Raw genomic sequence first — 22,209 nt, 5'->3', positions numbered from 1 at the left:
TGCTATTCTCTTTTTTCTAGTCCTCCCGGTTTTGACCCTTGCCTGTTCTGGAATCTGTACCTGCCTGGCTGACCATTCTGCCTGCTTTGACCACGAGCCTTTCTGCCACTCTGTACCTCCTGGACTCTGATCTGGTTTTGACCTTTTGCCTGTGCACTACCATTCTCTTGCCTACTCCTTTTGGAATATTGAACATTATAAGACTCCAAACATCTGCCTCCTGTGTCTGTATCTGGGTTTCGCCTTGTGTCATGATACACACCTGTCTACATAAGGTCCCTCAGTTGACAGTGCATATCAGAGCAAAATCCAAGCCATGAGGTCGAAGGAATTGTCCGTAGAGCGCAGAGACAAGATTGTGTCGAGGCACAGATCAGCGGCAGGGACTGGGAGACTAGTCAGGATCGAGGCAAAGATGAACGGAGCAAAGTACAGAGAGATCCTTGATGAAAACCTGCTCCAGAGTGCTCAGGACGTCGGAGTGGGGCGAAGGTTTACCTTCCAACAGGACAACGACCCAAAGCACACAGCCAAGACAATGCAGGAGTGGCTTTGGGACAAGTCTCCGAATGTCCTTGGGTGTGCAAGCCAGAGCCCGGACTTGAACCCGATCAAACATCTCTGGAGAGACCTGAAAATAGCTGTGCAGTGACGCTCCCCGTCAAACCTGACAGAGCTTATGAGGATCTGCTGAGAAGAATGGGAGAAATTCCCCAAATACAGGTGTGCCAAACTTGTTGCGTCATACCCAAGAAGACTTGAGGCTGTAATTGCTGCCAAAGGTGCTTCAACGAAGTACTGAGTAAAGGGTCTGAATACTTATGTAAATGTGATATTTCAGTTTATTTTTAATACATTTGCAAAACTTTCCAAACCTGTTTTTGCTTTGTCATTATAGGGTATTGTGTGTAGATGAGGGTTTTAATTTTTTTTTTTTTTATACAATTTTAGAATAAGGCTGTAACCTAACAAAATGTGGAAAAAGTCAAAAGGTCTGAATACTTTCTGAATGCACTGTACCTACCTACCTACAGATTATGGAACATTTGCTCTTTTAGTATTTCTCCAGTAGGTTTCCTGAAAGAGAGATCCTCCAATTCTATGTCAAAGATAATAAAACAAACACTATAGTAAATACTATAGTCTGCAAAAATACTATAGGGAAGTACAGTTCGCAAAAACACTAGAGTAAATACTACCATCTGCAAAAACACTACATTAATTACTATAGTTTTCTTTTACTACTGTATAGTTAACTGTAAATAATACAGTATTCACTGTAGTGTTTTTGCGGGCCTTTAGCTTAAAGCATAAATTTTACTCTTTTCCTCCCTAGCTTAGAATTTTGGATCTTCCACAGACCTAGGTTAAAAATTCTTGTTGCACTGGAACCAATAAAAAAATACAAACTCCCTGTCAGGGCTTTCTGAAGGATCGGACCAATACGCAGCATGATCGTAGTTCCACATCTTTTATTGAATTGTGAAACCGAATGCCATATACAATAAATTGAAAATACAAAACAATAAAGCCGTGAAGCAGAGCAGGAAAACACACTACTCACAATTAACAACCCACAGCATACAATAAGAAACCCCCCTACCTAAATACGATCTCCAATCAGAGGCAACAAGAAACAGCTGCCTCCAATTGGAGATCAACCCCAAACAACACCCGACATAGAAACAGAAAACCTAGAACCCACAACATAGAAATAACAACACAGACTGTCAAACAAACACCCCCCTGTCACGCCCTGACCCATCTACTATAGAAAATGACCTCTTACACTGGTCAGGACGTGACAGTACCCCCCCCCCCCCAAAGGTGCAGACACCGACTGCACACAAAAAAACAACAAAAAAACAAACCCCCCAACACAACAACCAAAACACAAGGGGAGGGTAGGGAGGGCGACAAAAGTCTATGGCGGCTCTGGTGCTGAACCCAGAACCCTCCTATCCCTCCGATCCTCCAGCAGCGGAGGTGGCTCCGGCTCCAGGCTTAACCCCCGTTCTGCTCGCAGATCCCACCGCTTCTGTAACACCAACATGTGGATCATTATTGGAAGAATCAGACTGTAAATCATTACTGGCAACTCTGTGCAGCAGACCGCCGCTGGAGGATCTGGGCTGCTGGCCACCGCTGAAGGCTCTGGGCTGCAGACCTCCGCTGAAGACTGTGGGCTATAGACCTCCGCTGAAGGCTCTGGGCTATAGACCTCAGCTGAAGACCCTGGGTCGCAGACCCCCACTGAAGGCTCTGGATCGCAGACCACCGCTGACGGCCCTGGGTCGCAGACCGCCTCTAAAGGCTCTGGGTTGCAGACCGCCGCTGAAGGCTCTGGGCTATAGACCTCCGCTGAAGGCTCTGGGCTATAGACCTCCGCTGAAGGCTCTGGGTTGCAGACCGCCGCTGAAGGCTCTGGGTTGCAGACCGCCGCTGAAGGCTCTGGGCCGTAGATCTCTGCTGAAGGCTCTGGGCCGTAGACCGTTGCTGGAGGCTCTGGACCGTAGACCGTCGCTGGAGGCTCTGGACCGTAGACCGTCGCTGGAGGCTCTGGACCGTAGACCGTCGCTGGAGGCTCAGGACCGTAGACCGTCGCTGGAGGCTCAGGACCGTAGAGCGTCGCTGGAGGCACCGGGCCGAGGAGCGTCGCTGGAGGCACCGGGCCGAGGAGCGTCGCTGGAGGCTCCGGGCCGAGGAGCGTCGCTGGAGGCTCCGGGCCGAGGAGCGTCGCTGCAGGCTCCGGGCCGAGGAGCGTCGCTGGAGGCTCCGGGCTGAGGAGCGTCGCTGGAGGCTTCTTACGTGGAGCAGGGATCGGTCTCACCGGACTGGGGAGACGCACTAAGGGCCGAGTGCTCACAGCAGGCACCGACCGTACCGGGTTATGGATGCATACTGACCGTGGAGCAGGAACCTGTCTCACTGGACTGGGGAGACGCACTGGGGACCGAGTGCTCAAAGCAGACACCGGCCTTACTGGGTTATGGATACGTACTGGAGACTTGATGCGTGGTACTGACTTAGGTGGCGCCAGACTGGTAACACGCACCTCAGGACTTGTGCAGGGAGCAGGAACAGGACACTCCGGACTGGGTATGCACACTGGAGGTCTGATGCATGGAACTGACTTAGGTGGCGCCAGACTGGTAACACGCACCTCAGGACTTGTGCAGGGAGCAGGAACAGGACACTCCGGACTGGGTATGCACACTGGAGGTCTGATGCATGGAACTGACTTAGGTGGCGGCAGACTGGCAACACGCACCTCAAGACGAGTGCAGGGAGCAGGAACAGGACGTACCGGGCTATGTAGGCGAACTGGAGACCTGGCATGCTGAGCAGGCCTACTCTTTCCGGGTTCAATGACCATCTTCGCCCTACACCGGCAAGGAGCTTGCATCGACCGCACCGGGCTGTGAGTGCGTATGGGCGATATAGTGCGCACCACACCGTAACTCATCGCTCGCTCCTCCGCACGCCCGCTCTGCCGTGCTCTTTCTGCCAGTACTTCCCTTCGGATTCTCGCGTCGAGCTCCGCGCTTGACTCCTGTACTGGATTCTGTCTGCTCCACGGCTCTCTCCGATAGGCACGGGAAGTTCAATCAGGGCTCCCCCCTGATGTTGACAAACTCCCCTTATGCCCCTCCCCAAAAAATGTTATTGGGCTGCCTCTCCACCTTGATTATTGGTGGATATAGTGCTTTGTAGTAACGTCGCTCCCTCTTGGCTTCCTCTAGTTCCTCCTTCGGGCGACGATACTCCCCAGCTTGGCTCCAGGGTCCTTTCCCGTCTAATATTTCCTACCAAGTCCACGACTCCAAGTACTTTTCCTCACGCCGCTTGGTCCTTTTATGGTGGGTTGTTCTGTCAGGGCTTTCTGAAGAATCAGACCAATATGCAGCGTGATCGTAGTTCCACATAATTTATTGAATCGTGAAACCGAATGCCATATACAATAAACTTGAAAATACAAAACAATAAAGCCGTGACGCAGAGCAGGAAAACACACTACTCACAATTAACAACCCACAGCATACAATAAGAAAAACCCCTACCTAAATACAATCTCCAATCAGAGGCAACAAGAAACAGCTGCCTCCAATTGGAGATCAACCCCAAACAACACCCGACATAGAAACAGAAAACCTAGAACCCACAACATAGAAATAACAACACAGACTGTCAAACAAACACCCCCCTGTCACGCCCTGACCCATCTACTATAGAAAATGACCTCTTACACTGGTTAGGACGGGGCACTCCCAACAGGCTCAGGAGCACTCTAGGCAGACTAAAGCAAACACTCAAAGTATTGGAAAGATTTCAAATAGTCTTTGAACCCAGGTTTGATCTTCTAGCAGGCTTGGTGAGAGTCAGTGTCTCTGACACGGTTTTGGAGGATTTGATCCACCGTGAAAAAGAGATAAATGGATCAGGTCTAATCTTGTTAAATGTTTTTTTGACATATTGTTTACTTATACTTGTATTTACATGTTTATACCAGTATTTTAAGGTTAATCCTTGCCAGCCCTTTACAAAACAGCTACAATCATTGGTACTTTTCAGCTTCTCCTGTTCCCCAGTCCCCAGCCCATATACCCAGCCGATACTGCAGGGCTATGTTTGTAAAAGCTTGCTGAGAATGAATCGGTTGAATTCTGGGCTGCCACATTCGGTATCAGAGTGTAATTTGAGTCGATATTAAGCATGGAAACTAATTCATTTTAAAGGTCAGGCGTTAGTGCTTCTTTATATGATGGATCCCAGCTCGCCTCTCCTCCTCTTGTTCCTGTGTAATGGAGGACTCACTCAGGGGCTTAAGTACTGCATTGTTTTGCTCTGACAATATATCCCAGAGACCTCTGCAGCTGCTCTCCACGACAGATTAATTAACACAATCACACGCTGCTGGCCCCAGCTCAACACACAGGTCTGCTGCGGGACAGATAGGTAAATCCTACACATATGGAGAACGTACAGGCACTAAGTGCAAGTCTTGATGAGGGGTTTTAGGAATGGGATAAGTTTACTGTGCTGGAGTAGTTTTAACTCAGGAGATGGTGAGGAATTACCATTGTTGCCAGATGTTTCAGTTTGAGACACATTGATTACACCTGAACAAGTGGCTGATTTTATTCCTAGCCAAACAGATGAAGTCATTAAGTTATTATATTGATGTTCCCAGTATGGATAGTTGCTACAGTTCAGAGTTAGTGACTGCTCTGCTACATTTTAGTCATTTGGTAGATGCTTTTATCCAGAGCGACTTACATACATTTTCATACTTTCCCCCCTTCTGTTTACTGGTCCCCCTTGGGAATTGAGCCCACAAACCTGGCGTTGCAAGCACCATACTCTACCAACTGAGCCACACATGACCGATAGATACAGTGTCAAGGTGTTAGATTATGGTCTGTTTACTCATATGGCTACTAGCTAGTGTTGAAAATGCTGCACTTAAAATCTAATCAAGACAGATTAAAAAACTTCCTTTGACTGTAATTCTAATCTTAGATCATGAATAATGATGTGCTTGTTAGAGGCCTCTGACCTACACCAGAGTGTCCAGATTTAAATTGGGAACACAAACATGCCTGAAATCCTCTGACAGTTATTCATTAGTCCTATTCAAACTCTTAACCCCAAGGGCAATGAGCAGACACCATGTAATGATGTCATCCTCACTTAGTCTTTGTTTCCTTCTCCGGCCTTCACACTACTTCTACTGTATAGATGTTACACGTTACAGAGAGACGAGGAAGGATCATGTTTAGGGGGATAGAAATCAGTGTAACTGTATTTAATCGTTCTAACTTCTAGTTCCTACAACCCTTGGCATCTGATGATTCTTAAATGGATAGTTCAGCAAAAGCACATGTTTATAAAACATCTAAATATGTAATTTCGCTAAACAATCTCTTTAAGTTGTAGCATGGCTGTTTTTATTTCAATACACAAACTGGGCCTATATACGTAAGTAGATTTGAACACTGCTGATTTCTGATTTATAAACCGGATTACCTGTTGGCTTGACTTCCCCTTCTCATTTTTGTCCCTTAATCCTCTTTTTAATTATTATTGCAGATATGAGGTATGAGGCTCAAACTAAGCTCAAAATGCTTGTTTTCCTAGCTGCTGATAAAAAGATTTACCCTGGGAGTTGTGAACACCTGCCTTGAAATATTGTTCCACGTCTCCTGAATGCCATTTGGCTTAATTGACTTGGAAACGTCCCAAATGCGTCATTGACGATGTGGTCTAATTAATATTAATAATATGCTATTATAAACATCAAAGAACATCTGGTGCCCCTATTTTCTCTCTCCCCAGCAGTCTTGGGTGTGAATATCCCTCTCAGGCGGTTTCATCTTAAAGCAAACCGCCTAGGTTTAGTCATTTAGGTGCTTTAGTTTATACTGCACGCAGACTGTTACAATATAACAATTATGTGTGTGTGTGCATGTGTGTGTATATGCGCACATGTGTGTGTGTTTACATGGGTGGTGAACAGATTGAATAAAGAGTGTATTTCCATATGAAATGAATCACTTTCCCTACCAGCTGTATGCTTTGCCACAGCACAGTATTAGACGTTTTCTTTTGCATTTCTAATCACAGGTTGGATAACTCATATGCATCACTTCATTATCTGATCGTCTGTGTTAGGTGAGAGAAGCAGGGCCCTGTAATGATACAGTAATTGGAGTTTGGTTGATAAATCTAAGCACTAAAATTACTCATAATGTGGGTCTCGTCAGTGTAAGTAAATCTAAAACTGATTAAGTTAGCATGAACCAGGCAATCAGAAAGATGGCACCCGTCCAAAGACAGAAGATGAGTTGGGTCTTGAGTCTTTTTGTTGTTTCGCTGCTCTGGGAGGTATTGGCGAGCAAATGTGTTTTTTGAAAGAGACAGTGGCCAAAGATGAGGTCAGATATGTCTGTTTTTTTGCATTTCAGACCTGCCGGTAATTTCATGGTATGTAAATCACTGATTAATTGAGATAGACAGTGTATCTATGCCTGCGTTGGTCTTTTGACAAATCACATATGATCCTTTCACACCAGCTCTTGTTCTGATTGGTCAAAATACCAATTAGTGAAAAAAAGATCAGAATTGGGCTGCTTGTCTAAACGCAGCCTAACTGTCTGAAATACTGCCATTAAGCAGGCGTTTTTTTGTGACTAAAGACAATGGATGTGGTGTTTCTGAGGAGGCTCCTTCCCACTCACTGTCCTGTCTGAACACATGCATACACACAAATTATTGTTGACTGTGTTGTTGAAGGTCATTAATATGTGACTCCAGCTGTGATTTCTACCTCACTATGGCTGTGTTTAAAGGCAGCCCAATTCTGAACTTTTTTTTTCTTCTTCCGTAATTGGTCTTTTGACCAATCAGATCATTTCTGAAGAAGGTCTGATGTGAAAAGATCTGATGTGATTGGTCAAAATACCAAATTTGCGTAAAAAATATCAGAATTGGGCTGCCTGTCCAAATGTAGCCTATTAGTGTGGTGTTTTATGATCTGCTCCATTCAATACATTTATTTTCCTCTCTCCTCTAGGTATATTAAGTAGTTTAAAATTCCAATATTTAAACAAAGGCTATTTTTCCATATAATTTATCTCATTAAATGACGGATGGTGTTGGTATTAAAGTTGGAGACAGCATAAGAAACAACTTTAGGTCATTAGATTGAGAGATTTACCTCAGGGAGAATTACCTCAGGGTCAGATCTGATCTGAAGGTGTTATGAAATTGATTTTTCAGCCGAGGGGAATGAATCACTGTTGTAAGTCAGATATTAATCCATTAAAGAAGAACAATAAGGCATCAATATGCACAAAATTAAATGAATGCCGCTGTAACTTTATCTCGCCATCCCAGACGCCACATCCCTAAAAGACCCAGTATAATGTATGCCCTGACCTTCAAATGCCAGGAGAGTGTTGGACAATAAACTGCCAATATTTGTGGCTTAATAGCGGCAGATGACTTTTACAGTAATTGGAATGGCACCGAAACAGCTGGGCTGCTTAAAGAAGGTGGAATGCAAAGGGTGTGTCTCAAATAGCACCCTATGCCCTATATAGAGCACTACTTTTGACCAGAGCCCTGGGCCAATATGGTGCCATTTGGGACATAATCAAGGGTCTCTCAGACAAGCACTAACTCACCATGGTGGCACTGTATGTAACCCTATAGGCAAGGCTGTTATAACACAGTTCAACCTAACATGATGCCTGGAGAGAAGTGTTCATGTATACGTTGTCGATATTAGGACAGTTAAACATCCAACTCCAAATGACTGTGACAGATGTTTCATGGACATGTGACTTTGGCCTAATATGGACACCTTACAGGTGAGAAGTCAATCCAACTTGCTCACCAAGTTTATGGGGATAAGCCAATAATATACATTTATTTGCTGCTAACATCTTTGAGTATATTCCTTGCGTATGGTGCTCTACACTCCATGCTGTGCGATGATGTATCGCCTGTGCTGAAAGCTGATTACAAGCCTGATTTACTGCAGAGCACAACTTAAATCATTCAACTCAGCATTGTGTGGCCCTGCACACATTATTCATGTTTAGAAATGGCGGCCATATGTACACACACATTTCCCAAGTTCACTGAGATGATCCAATCGCTCAGGTTCTTTAGGTTGGTTCTCAGTATGCCAATGATTTAGTTGTACAAGTCAGACAATTGTTTCTGAAATATAACATATGTCTACAACTATCCAGAGAAACTTACATGTGAAATACTGGTATGGAGATGTCTGATTCACGCTGCGCTGTTGTTCTGTCTTGTGGCTCTAACAGGTAAGGAGAAGTCCTACAGCTGTCCCTCCAGTGACTACACCAGTGCCCAGTCAGCCTCTCTCAGTTACCATCTAGAGGGCTACCACCCCAACCAACACCCCCAGTGGAACCAGGACACCATGGACAACAGAGCCCCCTCGTCCCCACAGACCCCAAGCCCCAAGGACCGGAGCCCTACTTCTGGCCTCTACAGTGTGATGGAAGGCACTGATGAGAACCGGAGAAACCCAGGTACACTGCAAATGGACAGGCCTCCCAACCTGCCCAACCCTTCCAATCTGAACCTACACCGGGCCTATGGAGGACCTCCAGCTATGGAGGACAACAGTGTGAACCCACAGGGTCTTCATCAATCCATACAGACCTTCATCAATGGCCTGACATCCGGCATTCTGAGAGGTGGTAGAAAGAGGAGAGCAAGGGGAGGGAGGGTCAGCCCTCCCGGGGGAGGACAGGGGAGCTCTGAGGGGGAGTATGGTGTTGGAGTCAGGGGGAGTGACTGGGACAGTGAGGGGGAGGCAGGTGCTGGTGGCTCTGCAGTCACACCCAGGACCAGGAAGTCCCAGTATGAGCCTCTGGATTTGTCGCTCAGGCCAGACTGGGTGCTGTCGTCACAGCCTGGTTCAGGGGGATTGACTGGGCTATTCCAGCAGCACAGCTCCCTCTCCTCCAATAGCAATGGGCTGCAGGCTGGACAACACACAGCCCGGTCTGACACTGGTAGTGACCTGGAGATGCCTATAGAGCAGGAGGACGCACACACCAATGACTCATCAGCTCACAATGGGGAGTGTACACTGGAGAGACCTGTGTTTAACAAAGAGGAAGAAGAAGAGGACCTCAACAAGTGGAGGATGATGAAGAGTAGCAGCAGTGAAGCAGGGCTGAGTGAGGAGATGACAGAGATGATGGTTGGCGTTCCCCAGGGGCCCAGTGATGCCCCTCAGTGTACCCAAGAGAAGCAAGGCCAGTGGGGCAGGTCAGTCATCCAGCCTCTCCTCTCTCCTCTGGAGCTGTTGAAGCCAGGGCAGACTCCTCACCACTACCTCCATCCCCACAGGAACCTCTCAGTCCTCTGGTCCTTCAGTGGCCAGAATCACACGTTCCTCAATGACAATGAAGAGTGCTTGAATGGTGGAGGGGGAGGGCCAGTGGAGAGAGCAGATACTTCAAGTGAGTGTCCCTCTCTCTGCCCAATGAATGATGTCAACTGTACCTCTGGTTCCTAACTCTTTCCCACATTACATGAGAGTACACTGCCATCTAGTGGACAAGTAGGGATCCTGCCCCCTTATGTCATCTTTTCCTATACTATCCTATCCTATATGTTTGGATATTTAGTACACTCTCTTTCACTAGAAAAATAGGCTTACCTCAGCAGACAATTTGTCAGAGGAAATTGACGAACTCTAGTTAGTTTGAACACTTGTGATTGTGAAACTCAGAAGAACTAAAACAAGGGTACTGGAGTCACAGGTGTGTGGCACTGATTACATCCGCACTTAGAGGATGATGCAATTTCACTATCTGATAGGTAACAAATAACCCTGGCAGTGGGACCCATTTGATGGAGAAGCTTAAATCTTGTGTGATACGCCTGCAGAAAGCACGATTTAATTACCTGGCTCGAGAGAGAGTTCTTTCAGACACTTGGGATCCTTTGATATGATATACATGTATTATGAGTGCAACTTGATACCCCGTCATTCTGATTCATCTGATGCAGAAACACTATATCAAACACACAATATGCTCGTATGAAAGACATTAAAGTGTCTGTCAACTCAGTTTGGGCACAACATGTGTTTTGCTCATTGATGGTTCCTGTTGGTAAAGTATAGGCTACAGTATGTCAGAATAATGGTTTTCTTAGATATACTAGATGCATATTACAACTTCCTGAAGTGACGTACATTTCTGCACTCATCTCACCTCTTCAGGTCATACATATCCAAGGTTTACATTTTTTTACTTATCTTTGTTCACTTGTACAATTATTTACAATAAGTTACAAGTTGCATCGCTAGTATAGTTTGGTATTGAAATTATGAAAGATGATAACTAAGTAAACCCACTGTAAATGCCTTACCCCCCTTCAGTACTGCACTCTAAAGTAGGGTCTATCATTAGCTAAGATGGAAAGCCATCAGTCAAAGTTGACATAATTGACATTGAGCCTAGCGAGTGCCCTCTAACTACAAACAACAAGCAGGTGGTCAGTCAGACATTATTCTCATCACACCAACTGCTTCTGCCTACCCTGTTTTGAATATTGGCCAGGTGGCATTGTCAAGGACCTGCTTCCTGTCCCTCTGTCCCCATACTGTACGTCTAGGTCTAGTCACTCAGTGACATATTGCTGGGCACCGTGGACATGGAGTGATGTGTGATGTGTGTGCAATGACAGTTCAGGTCGGACACAGTGTGCCAACGGTGGTAATTGGCCAGATGGTGACCCCTGGATGAACCAGTCTGCATGCTCATTTGTTTTATATCGAGCCCTCCCTCATGGTTAATGTCCTGCAACTGCATCTCCCTATCACAGCCGCTAGATGGCGATACAATCCAATTATTTCCCCCCCCAAAAAACGTGAGACCTGGAGAATATGAGTAGATCAATACAGAATAGATTATCTAAGAATGAAAGAAAGAAAAAGAAAATACCTGATTTGAAAGGGAGAAGAGTCATTACCTCATTGTCTGAGTGTATACCCTATACTGAAAGGATGAGAGACAGAGAGAGAGTATAGATGGAGATAGATGGAGCGACAGAGAGGTGCAAGTGTGGCTGTCTCTGAGCAGATGTCGTTTAAGGGCAGAGAGAGGGCAGGCAGAGCAGGCTGCCATTGTGCCTGGGTCTCCCCATAGAGATAATGAAGGGTGGAGTGCTGGGAAGGATGTGCAGTCATCACTCACTGTCTCTGTGCCATCAGAGCTCAGCGCTGTGTCATCCGTCACCATTCAGCTCCTCTGGCCCCCACAGTCCCGCCACTGTCATCATGGTCATTATCTCTGCCTGAAACACACAAGCACACACAAGCACACACACACACACACACACACACACACACACACACACACACACACACACACACACACACACACATTAATTTGTGCGCACAGATTAACACACACACACACACACCCTGTGTGTGACATACCTAAACACCAAGATTTGCACTCTCACGCACACACACACATACACACTCCCTCCCTCTCCCTCCCCTTTCCACATCCTTTCTTGTTTCCTGGTAAATGTGTGTGTGAGCTGGTCTGGTTTGAGGCTGGTGTTTAGCCTATGAATGGGTGATCATGTGTTGGGGAGATGGATGGCTCTGGGCCCAGTCCTGTCTCCTCTAATTGTAAAATATTAGTTAGATTAGACTGTGGCCTGTGAGTAATGGAACTTATTTGGAGGTTGCCCTCTCCTGGACCTCACCTCTCGTCCATTGGGAGGGAGATATCAGGAAAAAAGAATGTACTAGACAGGAAGAGGAGAGAGAAAGAGGGGAGAGATAGGGCAGGCACTATACGTGTAGAGATTAGACTTGCTTTATATTATATTATTTGCTGATGTTGCTTAATTTGTAACACGTTAAAAAGATAGCTTACTGTAATGGCTCTAAGAAGAAAGGAGATTTGGTAAGATATTTTAAGTGTAATTTCCTTTTCTTGAAACATATGGTTAACCAAATGCACTGTCCTGACCTGTTCCAAAATATTTTATCCTGCATTTAGCAATGTATAACACCCTGCCAAGTCAGGGTTGAATAATTTTTCCTTCTTACAAAACAATAGGGAAAGCCTTTAACCACTGTTCCTAGGCCGTCATTGAAAATAAGAATTTGTTCTTAACTGACTTGCCTAGGTAAATAAAGGTAAAATAAAAAAAAAAAAAAATTTGCAGACAATACTATGGCTGACCCTGTAAAACAAAACATTTCACTGCACCTATCCGGTGAATGTGACCATAAAACATACATATACAGTACCGGTCAAAAGTTTGGACACAGCTACTCATTACAGGGTTTTTCTTTATTATTAAACAATCTAGAAAAATAAAGAAAAACCCTGTAATGAGTAGCTGTGTCCAAACTTTTGACCGGTACTGTATATGTACCTATATGTACCTACAAAACTATGAAATAACACACATGGAATCATGTAGTAACACCATTTTTTTTAAAGAAATCTAAATATACTGCTAAAAAAAATAAAGGGAACACTTAAACAACACATCCTAGATCTGAATGAAAGAAATAATCTTATTAAATACTTTTTTCTTTACATAGTTGAATGTGCTGACAACAAAATCACACAAAAATAATCAATGGAAATCCAATTTATCAACCCATGGCGGTCTGGATTTGGAGTCACACTCAAAATTAAAGTGGAAAACCACACTACAGGCTGATCCAACTTTGATGTAATGTCCTTAATAAAACAAGTCAAAATGAGGCTCAGTAGTGTGTGTGGCCTCCACGTGCCTGTATGACCTCCCTACAAAGCCTGGGCATGCTCCTGATGAGGTGGCGGATGGTCTCCTGAGGGATCTCCTCCCAGACCTGGACTAAAGCATTCGCCAACTCCTGGACAGTCTGTGGTGCAACGTGGCGTTGGTGGATGGAGCGAGACATGATGTCCCAGATGTGCTCAATTGGATTCAGGTCTGGGGAACGGGCGGGCAAGTCCATAGCATCAATGCCTTCCTCTTGCAGGAACTGCTGACACACTCCAGCCACATGAGGTCTAGCATTGTCTTGCATTAGGAGGAACCCAGGGCCAACCGCACCAGCACATGGTCTAACAAGGGGTCTGAGGATCTCATCTCGGTACCTAATGGCAGTCAGGCTACCTCTGGCAAGCACATGGAGGGCTGTGCGGCCCCCCAAAGAAATGCCACCCCACACCATGACTGACCCACCGCCAAACCGGTCATGCTGGAGGATGTTGCAGGCAGCAGAACATTCTCCACGGCGTCTCCAGACTCTGTCACGTCTGTCACATGTGCTCAGTGTGAACCTGCTTTCATCTGTGAAGAGCACAGGGCGCCAGTGGCGACTTTGCCAATCTTGGTGTTCTCTGGCAAATGCCAAACGTCCTGCACGGTGTTGGGCTGTGGACGTCGGGCCCTCATACCACCCTCATGGAGTCTGTTTCTGACCGTTTGAGCAGACACATGCACATTTGTGGCCTGCTGGAGGTCATTTTGCAGGGCTCTGGCAGTGCTTCTCCTGCTCCTCCTTGCACAAAGGCGGAGGTAGCGGTCTTGCTGCTGGGTTGTTGCCCTCCTACGGCCTCCTCAACGTCTCCTGATGTACTGGCCTGTCTCCTGGTAGCGCCCCCATGCTCTGGACACTACGCTGACAGACACAGCAAACCTTCTTGCCACAGCTCGCATTGATGTGCCATCCTGGATGAGCTGCACTACCCGAGCCACCTGTGTGGGTTGTAGACTCCGTCTCATGCTACCACTAGAGTGAAAGCACCGCCAGCATTCAAAAGTGACCAAAACATCAGCCAGGAAGCATAGGAATTGAGAAGTGGTCTGTGGTCCCCACCTGCAGAACCACTACTTTATTGGGGGTGTCTTGCTAATTGCCTATAATTTCCACCTGTTGTCTATTCCATTTGCACAACAGCATGTGAAATTTATTGTCAATCAGTGTTGCTTCCTAAGTGGACAGTTTGATTTCACAGAAGTGTGATTGACTTGGAGTTACATTGTGTTGTTTAAGTGTTCCCTTTATTTTTTTGAGCAGTGTATATTTTATATTTGAGATTCTTCAAAGTAGCCACCCTTTGCCTTGATGACAGCTTTGCACTCTCTTGGCATTCTCTCAACCAGCTTCGTGAGGTAGTCACCTAGAATGCATTTCAATTAACAGGTGTGCCTTGTTAAAAGTTCATTTGTGGAATTTCTTTCCTTCTTAATGCGTTTGAGCCAATCATTTGTGTTTTGACAAGGTAGGGGTGGTATACAGAAGATAGCCCTATCTGGTAAAATACCATATTATGGCAAGAAGAGCTCAAATAAGCAAAGAGAAATGTAGAAAATTGTAAAAATAAAAAACCCTACAATGAGTAGGAGCGTCCAAACTTTTGACTGGTACTATATATATATAAAAGTGACCATATATATATATACACATATATACAGTTGAAGTCGGAAGTTTACATACACCTTAGCCAAATACATTTAAACTCAGTTTTTCACAATTCCTGACATTTAATCCTAGTAAAATTCACCACTTTATTTTAAGAATGTGAATAGTCAGAATAATAGTAGAGAGAATGATTTATTTCAGCTTTTATTTCTTTCATCACATTCCCAGTGGGTCAGAAGTTTACATCACTCAATTAGTATTTGGTAGCATTGCCTTTAAATTTTTTAACTTGGGTCAAACGTTTCAGGTGCCTTCCACAAGCTTCCCACAATAAGTTGGGTGAGTTTTGGCCCATTCCTCCTGACAGAGATGCTGTATCTGAGTCAGGTTTATATGCCTCCTTGCTCACACACGCTTTTTCAGTTCTGCCCACAAATTTTCTATAGGATTGAGGTCAGGGCTTTGTGATGGCCACTACAATACCTTGACTTTGTTGTCCTTAAGCCATTTTGCCACAACTTTGGAAGTATGCTTGGGGTCATTGTCCATTTGGAAGACCCATTTGTGACTAAGCTTTAACTTCCTGACTGATGCTGCCACCCCCGTATTTCACGGTTGGGATGGTGTTCTTCGGCTTGCAAGCCTCCCCCTTTTCCCTCCAAACATAACAATGGTCATTATGGCCAAACAGTTCTATATTTGTTTCATCAGACCAGAGGACATTTCTCCAAAAAGTATGATCTTTGTCCACATGTGCATTTGCAACCGTAGTAGTCTGGCTGTTTTATGGCGGTTTTGGAGCTGTGGCTTCTTCCTTGCTGGGCGGCCTTTCAGGTTATGTCGATTTTGGACTTGTTTTACTGTGGATATAGATACTTGTGTACCTGTTTCCTCCATCATCTTCACAAGGTCCTTTGCTGTTGTTCTGGGATTGATTTGCACTTTTCGCACCAAAGTACGTTCATCTCTAGGAGACAGAACGCGTCTCCTTCCTGAGCGGTATGACGGCTGCGTGGTCCCATGGTGTTTATACTTGCGTACTATTGTTTGTACAGATGAACGTGGTACCTTCAGGCATTTGGAAATGGTCCAGACTTGTGGAGGTCTACAATTTTTTTTATGAGGTCTTGGCTGATTTCTTTAGATTTTTCCCATGATGTCAAGCAAAGAGGCACTGTGTTTGAAGGTAGGCCTAGAAATACATCCACAGGTACACCTCCAATTGACTCAAATTATGTCAATTAGTCTATCAGAAGCTTCTAAAGCCATGACATCATTTTCTGGAATTTTCCAAGCTGTTTAAAGGCACAGTCAACTTAGTGTATGTAAACTTCTGACCCACTGGAATTATGATGCAGTGAATTATAAGTGGAATAATCTGACTGTAATCAATTGTTGGAAAAATGACTTGTGTCATGCACAAAGTAGATGTCCTAACCGACTTGCCAAAACTATAGTTTGTTAACAAAACATTTGTGGAGTGGTTGAAAAACAAGTTTTACTGACTCCAACCTAAGAGTATGTAAACTTCTGACTTCAACTGTATATATACATATATATTTTTTAGCTCCCAGAGCGTCAGTAAGACAGGTCAGTGATATTCAGACAGACAGGTTAGTGATATTCAGACAGACAGGTCAGTGATATTCCAACAGACAGGTCAGTGATATTCAGACAGACATGTCAATGATATTCAGACTAGATTGACAGGTCAGGGATAGACAGACAAGTCAGTGATATTCAGACAGCTAGACAGGTCAGTGATAGACAGACAGGTCAGTGATATTCAGATAGACGGGTCAATGTTTTTCAGGCAGATAGGGAGGTCAGTGATAGACAGACAGAGAGGTCAGTGATAATCAGACAGATAGACAGGTCAGTGATATTCAGACAGACATGTCAGTGATAGACAGATATGTCAGTAATATTCAGGCAGATAGGTCAGTGATATTCAGACAGACAGGTTAGTGATATTCAGATAGACAGGTCAATTTTATTCAGACAGACAGGTCAGTGATCTTCAGACAGACAGGTCAGTGATATTCAGATAGACAGGTCAATTTTATTCAGACAGACAGGTCAGTGATATTCAGACAGACAGGTCAGTGATATTCAGAGGGCATACAGATGTGTCACAGTCTCATTTCCTGTACTGCTGGTTACTATACACCAATAGATGGAGGGTTACCTTTTATTGCCCAACACCTTCTGTGGGCTTTTTACATTTTTTCCACCAAAATTACTTTTTCTGTAGATGTTAAAGAAAGCTTTCCATTTCATACAGAAGGAGGAGGAAGAGGAGGAGGGGGGTGAGGAAGAGAGAGGTTAAAAGGTTGTGGCAGCGTGTTTTTTGAGGTCATATGACATCATCCCATAACGGTTTACTGTAATCATGAATGATAGAAGAAGCCGTGGAGTTATTCCAAGAAAGAAAGCATGTAGATTAGTTGTGCTGTAACCAGGCCTGTATTAGCACAAGACAACATCTAGACATAAGCCTTATTCGCACGGGACTAGTATTACTATAGAACGTTGGTTATGTAATTATTACCCCAGCATGTCCATTGTTCCAGTGGACGATTCGGATGGGATTTGTTTTACCAAACTGCCCCTGTAATAATTTGTTATCCTCATTCAAAATTGACCGTTATGATGGAAGCCTGGAGGCTGAAGATGATATGTGACGAGGCAGTTCATTCATCTGTATGCTACGTGCATAGCACTTTGTTTTAAGCATCAATTTGTTCCCATGTTCTTACCCAAACTGGGTGCAGCACCTGTTAAACTCTGTAATATCCTCAAAACACAGGGATTTTTATTTTATTTTATTTATTTCACCTTTATTTAACCAGGTAGGCAAGTTGGGAACAAGTTCTCATTTACAATTGCGACCTGGCCAAGATAAAGCAAAGCAGTTCGACACATACAACAACACAGAGTTACACATGGACTAAAACAAACATACAGTCAATAAAACAGTAGAAAAATAAGTCTACATACAATGTGAGCAAATGAGGTGAGATAAGGGAGGTAAAGGCAAAAAAGGCCATGGTGGCAAAGTAAATACAATATAGCAAGTAAAACACTGGAATTTGTAGTGGAAGAAAGTGCAAAGTAGAAATAGAAATAATGGGGTGCAAAGGAGCAAAATAAATAAATAAATACAGTAGGGGAAGAGGTAGTTGTTTGGGCTAAATTATAGATGGGCTATGTACAGGTGCAGTGATCTGTGAGCTGCTCTGACAGTTGGTGCTTAAAGCTAGTGAGGGAGATAAGTGTTTCCAGTTTCAGAGATTTTTGTAGTTCGTTCCAGTCATTGGCAGCAGAGAACTGGAAGGAGAGACGGCCAAAGGAGGAATTGGCTTTGGGGTTGACTAGAGAGATATGGATGACGGGATGACGATTCGCAAAGGATAATTATTATCAGAGGACCTGGGAGTTTGCTGAAAAACAGTAGGTTTTTAGGGCTGGGATAATAATCTTCTTGCCAAGTAAAAATGACTGACATACCAGATTCAGACGGGACTAAAATTACGGATGCGGTGATTTGTGCTCGTGCACATAATTATATTACCTGAGCTCACCCAGTAAAACGTATCCCATCTGAATAGGGCCAGAGTATGTGTGTAAAAGTAAAAACATTAGAGTATAACTCTGCACAAATTAGTCAAATTATTAGTCGATGGGAGAGAGAGAGATGGAGGTAGGGCTCAGTGTAGCCAGCTACAGACATCTCTCATTCCTCAGCCTAACACTCATCACCACCATGAGCCCAGGGTGTGTGTGTGTGTTTCTGTTGTTTTTTGTGTGCATAAAATGAGAAGGGAAGACTTCAAAATCACAAATGAAGTAGTATGTTTCATGTACTACTAGTCAGAGGTGGAATTAGATGGGGAACACATGGGGTTGGAGTTCCTAAAGTGAAACCAGAGTAATTTTCTCCATAATTCCACCACTGGGATTATTATCATTTAGTCCACAATATTTTATGATTACCACTAGAGAGTTGGCACTAGAGAGTTGGCATGGTATTAAACACAATGAAGTATAATCAGTAGGGAGGGCTGGGAGGTTGATTTGTCTAAAGCAATGCTTTCCTCTCTGCCAGGGGGGAAGCCTTTCCAGTGCAGGTACTGCCCCTACAGTGCCACCCAGAAGGGGAACCTGAAGACTCATGTCCTGTGTGTCCACCGCAGGCCCTTCGACAGCAGCCTGTACCCAGACAGACGCCTCCGACGGCCCAGTGCCAACACCCCTGTGACACCCAACACCTCCCAGGAAGGCTCTGCCCCTAGGCCTACACCCAGTGGGAGAGATATCACCATGACATCGTTGTGTGGGACTTGATGTTGCTATGGCAACTGCATATAGCCATAGGGTGTGTTCGAAAATGTTATCTGGAGTGCCAGAGTGTGCTCAGAGTGCGTTCTGGGAGTTAGTAAATTCAGAAAGTTGTCTGAAAGTTGTCAGATTGTCAGTTAGTAAATTCAGAGTTTCGCTATCGGAGCGTTCAGAACGTACACTGGACGTTCTGGCCGAGGAGTAGGGTTGATCTGAGGGTTCAGACCTCACATCAGCAGTCAGGCACCCAAGCTAACTGCTTAACGATGGCTAGCTTGCTAGCTGCTTCCAGACACAAATGAGAAAACACCTTTACTTGCCCTAGCAGAGCTGGTTAGGCTGTTTTCATGTTATACAGAGCGTTGGTGACTGTAACTGTAATGCTGGCAACAATTTAATGAAGCTTTTTTTGCCGACGTTTAGTACTTTAGTTTCAGGTGTGGAGGATGACAGAGGGAGGATAGGCTTATGTTGTTGGAGATGGAAAAAAAAACTTGATGTACATTCCAGTGTGGACTTGAAAATATATTTATCTGTAAGAAACAAACTGCCTATAATAAAGTGTATTGTGGTGTGTGGAGTACAGAGAGATTGAGTGCTTTTTACTTAATTTATACTCAGTGTCATAATGATTTATATTCACCCACATACATCCTTCAGCTCAACACTGACTGATTGTCTGATCGTGAGCAGGCACCAAACTAACTTCCCCCAAGCTCTTTCATGCACTATAAATGTCGATGTTTTGGTAAATATCTCCTAATATGAGTTCTTCAGAACAGTTATCAGTCAGAATCCTATGCCAGATGTTCAGGGTGTAATCATGGCAGATGTAATGATGGAGTAGAATGTCTTCATTTGTTCTGTATTCCATTCAGGGGGGGGGGGGGGGGGGGCACCTTTCACACATGTCATTATCTCCCATTAACAATGTGAACAATATTAATTTAAGGGGAACCAAAGAAATGGAAAACTATATAGATTCATTGATATCATGGATGCACTAAAATGAAATTCAAATCAAAGATGACAACCATCCATACTGTACGTGTACAGTGCCTTTGGAGAGTATTCAGACCCCTTGACTTTTTCCACATTTTGTTAGGTTACAGCCTGATTCTAAAATTGATTCAATGTTTTTTTTTCTGATCAATCTACATACAATAAATACCCCATAATGACAAAGCAAAAGAGGTTTGTAGAAAGTTTAGCAAATGTATTAAAAATACAAAACTGAAATATCACATTTACTTAAGTATTCAGACCCTTTACTCAGTACTTCGTTGAAGTACCTTTGGCAGCAATTACAGCCTTGAGTCTTCTTGGGTATGACTCTACAAGCTTGGCACACATGTATTTGGGGAGTTTCACCTATTCTTCTCTGCAGATCCTCTCAAGTTCTGTCAGGTTGGATGGGGAACATTGTTGCTCAGCTATTTTCAGGTCTTTCCATAGACGTTGTATCGGGTTCAAGTCCGGGCTCTGACTGGGCCACTCAATGACATTCACAGACTTGTCCCGAAGCCACTCCTGCGTTTTCTTGGCTGTGTGCTTAGGGTTGTTTTCATGTTGGAAGGTGAACCTTCACCCTAGTCTGAGGTTCTGAGTGCTCTGGAGCAGGTTTTCAATAATGATCTCTCTGTACTTTGCTCTGTTCATCTTTGCCTCGATCCTGACTAGTCTCCCAGTCCCTGCCGCTGAAAAACACCCCCAAAGCATGATTCTGCCATCACCATGCTTCACCGTAGGGATGATGTGTAAGGGGTGCGTACTGGCGGCAGAAAAGTCAGGCGCAGGAGAGCAAAAACTGTGTTTACAACGGCGTAGTTTAATGATAAAAACCATCGGAAAACAGAACAATATATCAATGGGTACAAAACCCGTCGCACACCAGACATAACGTGCACTTACAATAAACAATTCCGGACAAGGACATGGGGGGGAAACAGAGGGTTAAATACACAACATGTAATGATGGAATTGAAACCAGGTGTGTGGGAAGACAAGACAAAACAAAAGGAAAATGATAAGTGGATCGATGATGTGTAGAAGACTGGCGACGCCGACCGCCGAGCGCCACCCGAACATGGTGCCAGGTTTCCTTCAGACGTGACGCTGGGCATTCAGGCCAAAGAGTTCAATCTTGATTTCATCAGACCAGAGAATCTTTGTAATTTTAGTAATTTTATCAATTTTAGAACAAGGCTGTAATGTAGCAAAATGTGAAAAAAGTCATGGGATCTGAATACTTTCTAAAGGCACTGTATATGAGCCTACTGTATATCAGCCCATTTGTAATAAAGAAAGCCCTGCACTGACACGCGCACGCGTACACAAGTAGTGGCCATCTACGGTAATGTTAGCATGATCCAGGCAGGCGACGGCTCGACCGGTGTGCTAACATTCTGCCAGTAGAACAAGAGATCACCTTGGACAGCTGTGTGTCTGTAGCCAGCCCGCAGTAACCACAGCGATGTGTTTGATTGACAAACTGCCTGACAACTCCATTCAGCCAGCCACCTGCTAGCTGTCAATCAGGGCAGCCATCCCGGGGCTATTGACAGAGCTGTCAGTCTGGGTGAGACGTGTCTGTCAAAGGTCCCCTCTCCCGCTCTCTCCCTTGCTGCCTGGGCAGCCCACACTATCCTCCTCCCTCACATTCACTTCTTCTTTCTTCCTTTATTTTCCTCTTTTCCTCCTGTTTTCCTTCTCAGACATTGGGGCACTCTAATCCCCACCCCAAAAAACTAGGTGGTTACATCTGTCTGGCAGTGAAACAATTGTTGATGTATTGGAAGAGATCACAAGCACTTTGCAGGGAACTCTTGCGTATGTTAAGTCCCTGTGAGGTTTGCTTGTGAAGGCTCTCCAACTCACCTAGTACAGTATGAGGAAATTATTTATGTCTACGTATTTAATGTTTG

The 22,209-nt window shown here is 44.5% G+C and overlaps 1 protein-coding gene across 1 annotated transcript in view; it reads left to right on the top strand.

Moving 5' to 3' along the window:
• The window catches only part of LOC106561440 (zinc finger protein 536), a 44,296-nt gene extending 24,422 nt beyond the window's left edge, over positions 1 to 19,874 (top strand). Inside the window, exons 3-4 of the mRNA XM_045688307.2 lie at positions 8,838 to 10,010; positions 19,053 to 19,874. Coding sequence (XP_045544263.2) covers positions 8,838 to 10,010; positions 19,053 to 19,291 — 1,412 coding nt within the window. The 3' untranslated portion in view covers positions 19,292 to 19,874. The remainder of the gene's footprint in view (positions 1 to 8,837; positions 10,011 to 19,052) is intronic.
• The last annotated feature ends 2,335 nt before the right edge of the window (positions 19,875 to 22,209 follow it).

The sequence above is a fragment of the Salmo salar genome, chromosome 10, assembly GCF_965601325.2.
Source record: "Salmo salar chromosome 10, fSalSal1, whole genome shotgun sequence".
NCBI classification, from domain to species: domain Eukaryota; kingdom Metazoa; phylum Chordata; class Actinopteri; order Salmoniformes; family Salmonidae; genus Salmo; species Salmo salar.
The sequence above is the reverse complement of the archived record's forward strand: the minus strand, read 5'-3'. Positions and strand labels throughout refer to the sequence as shown.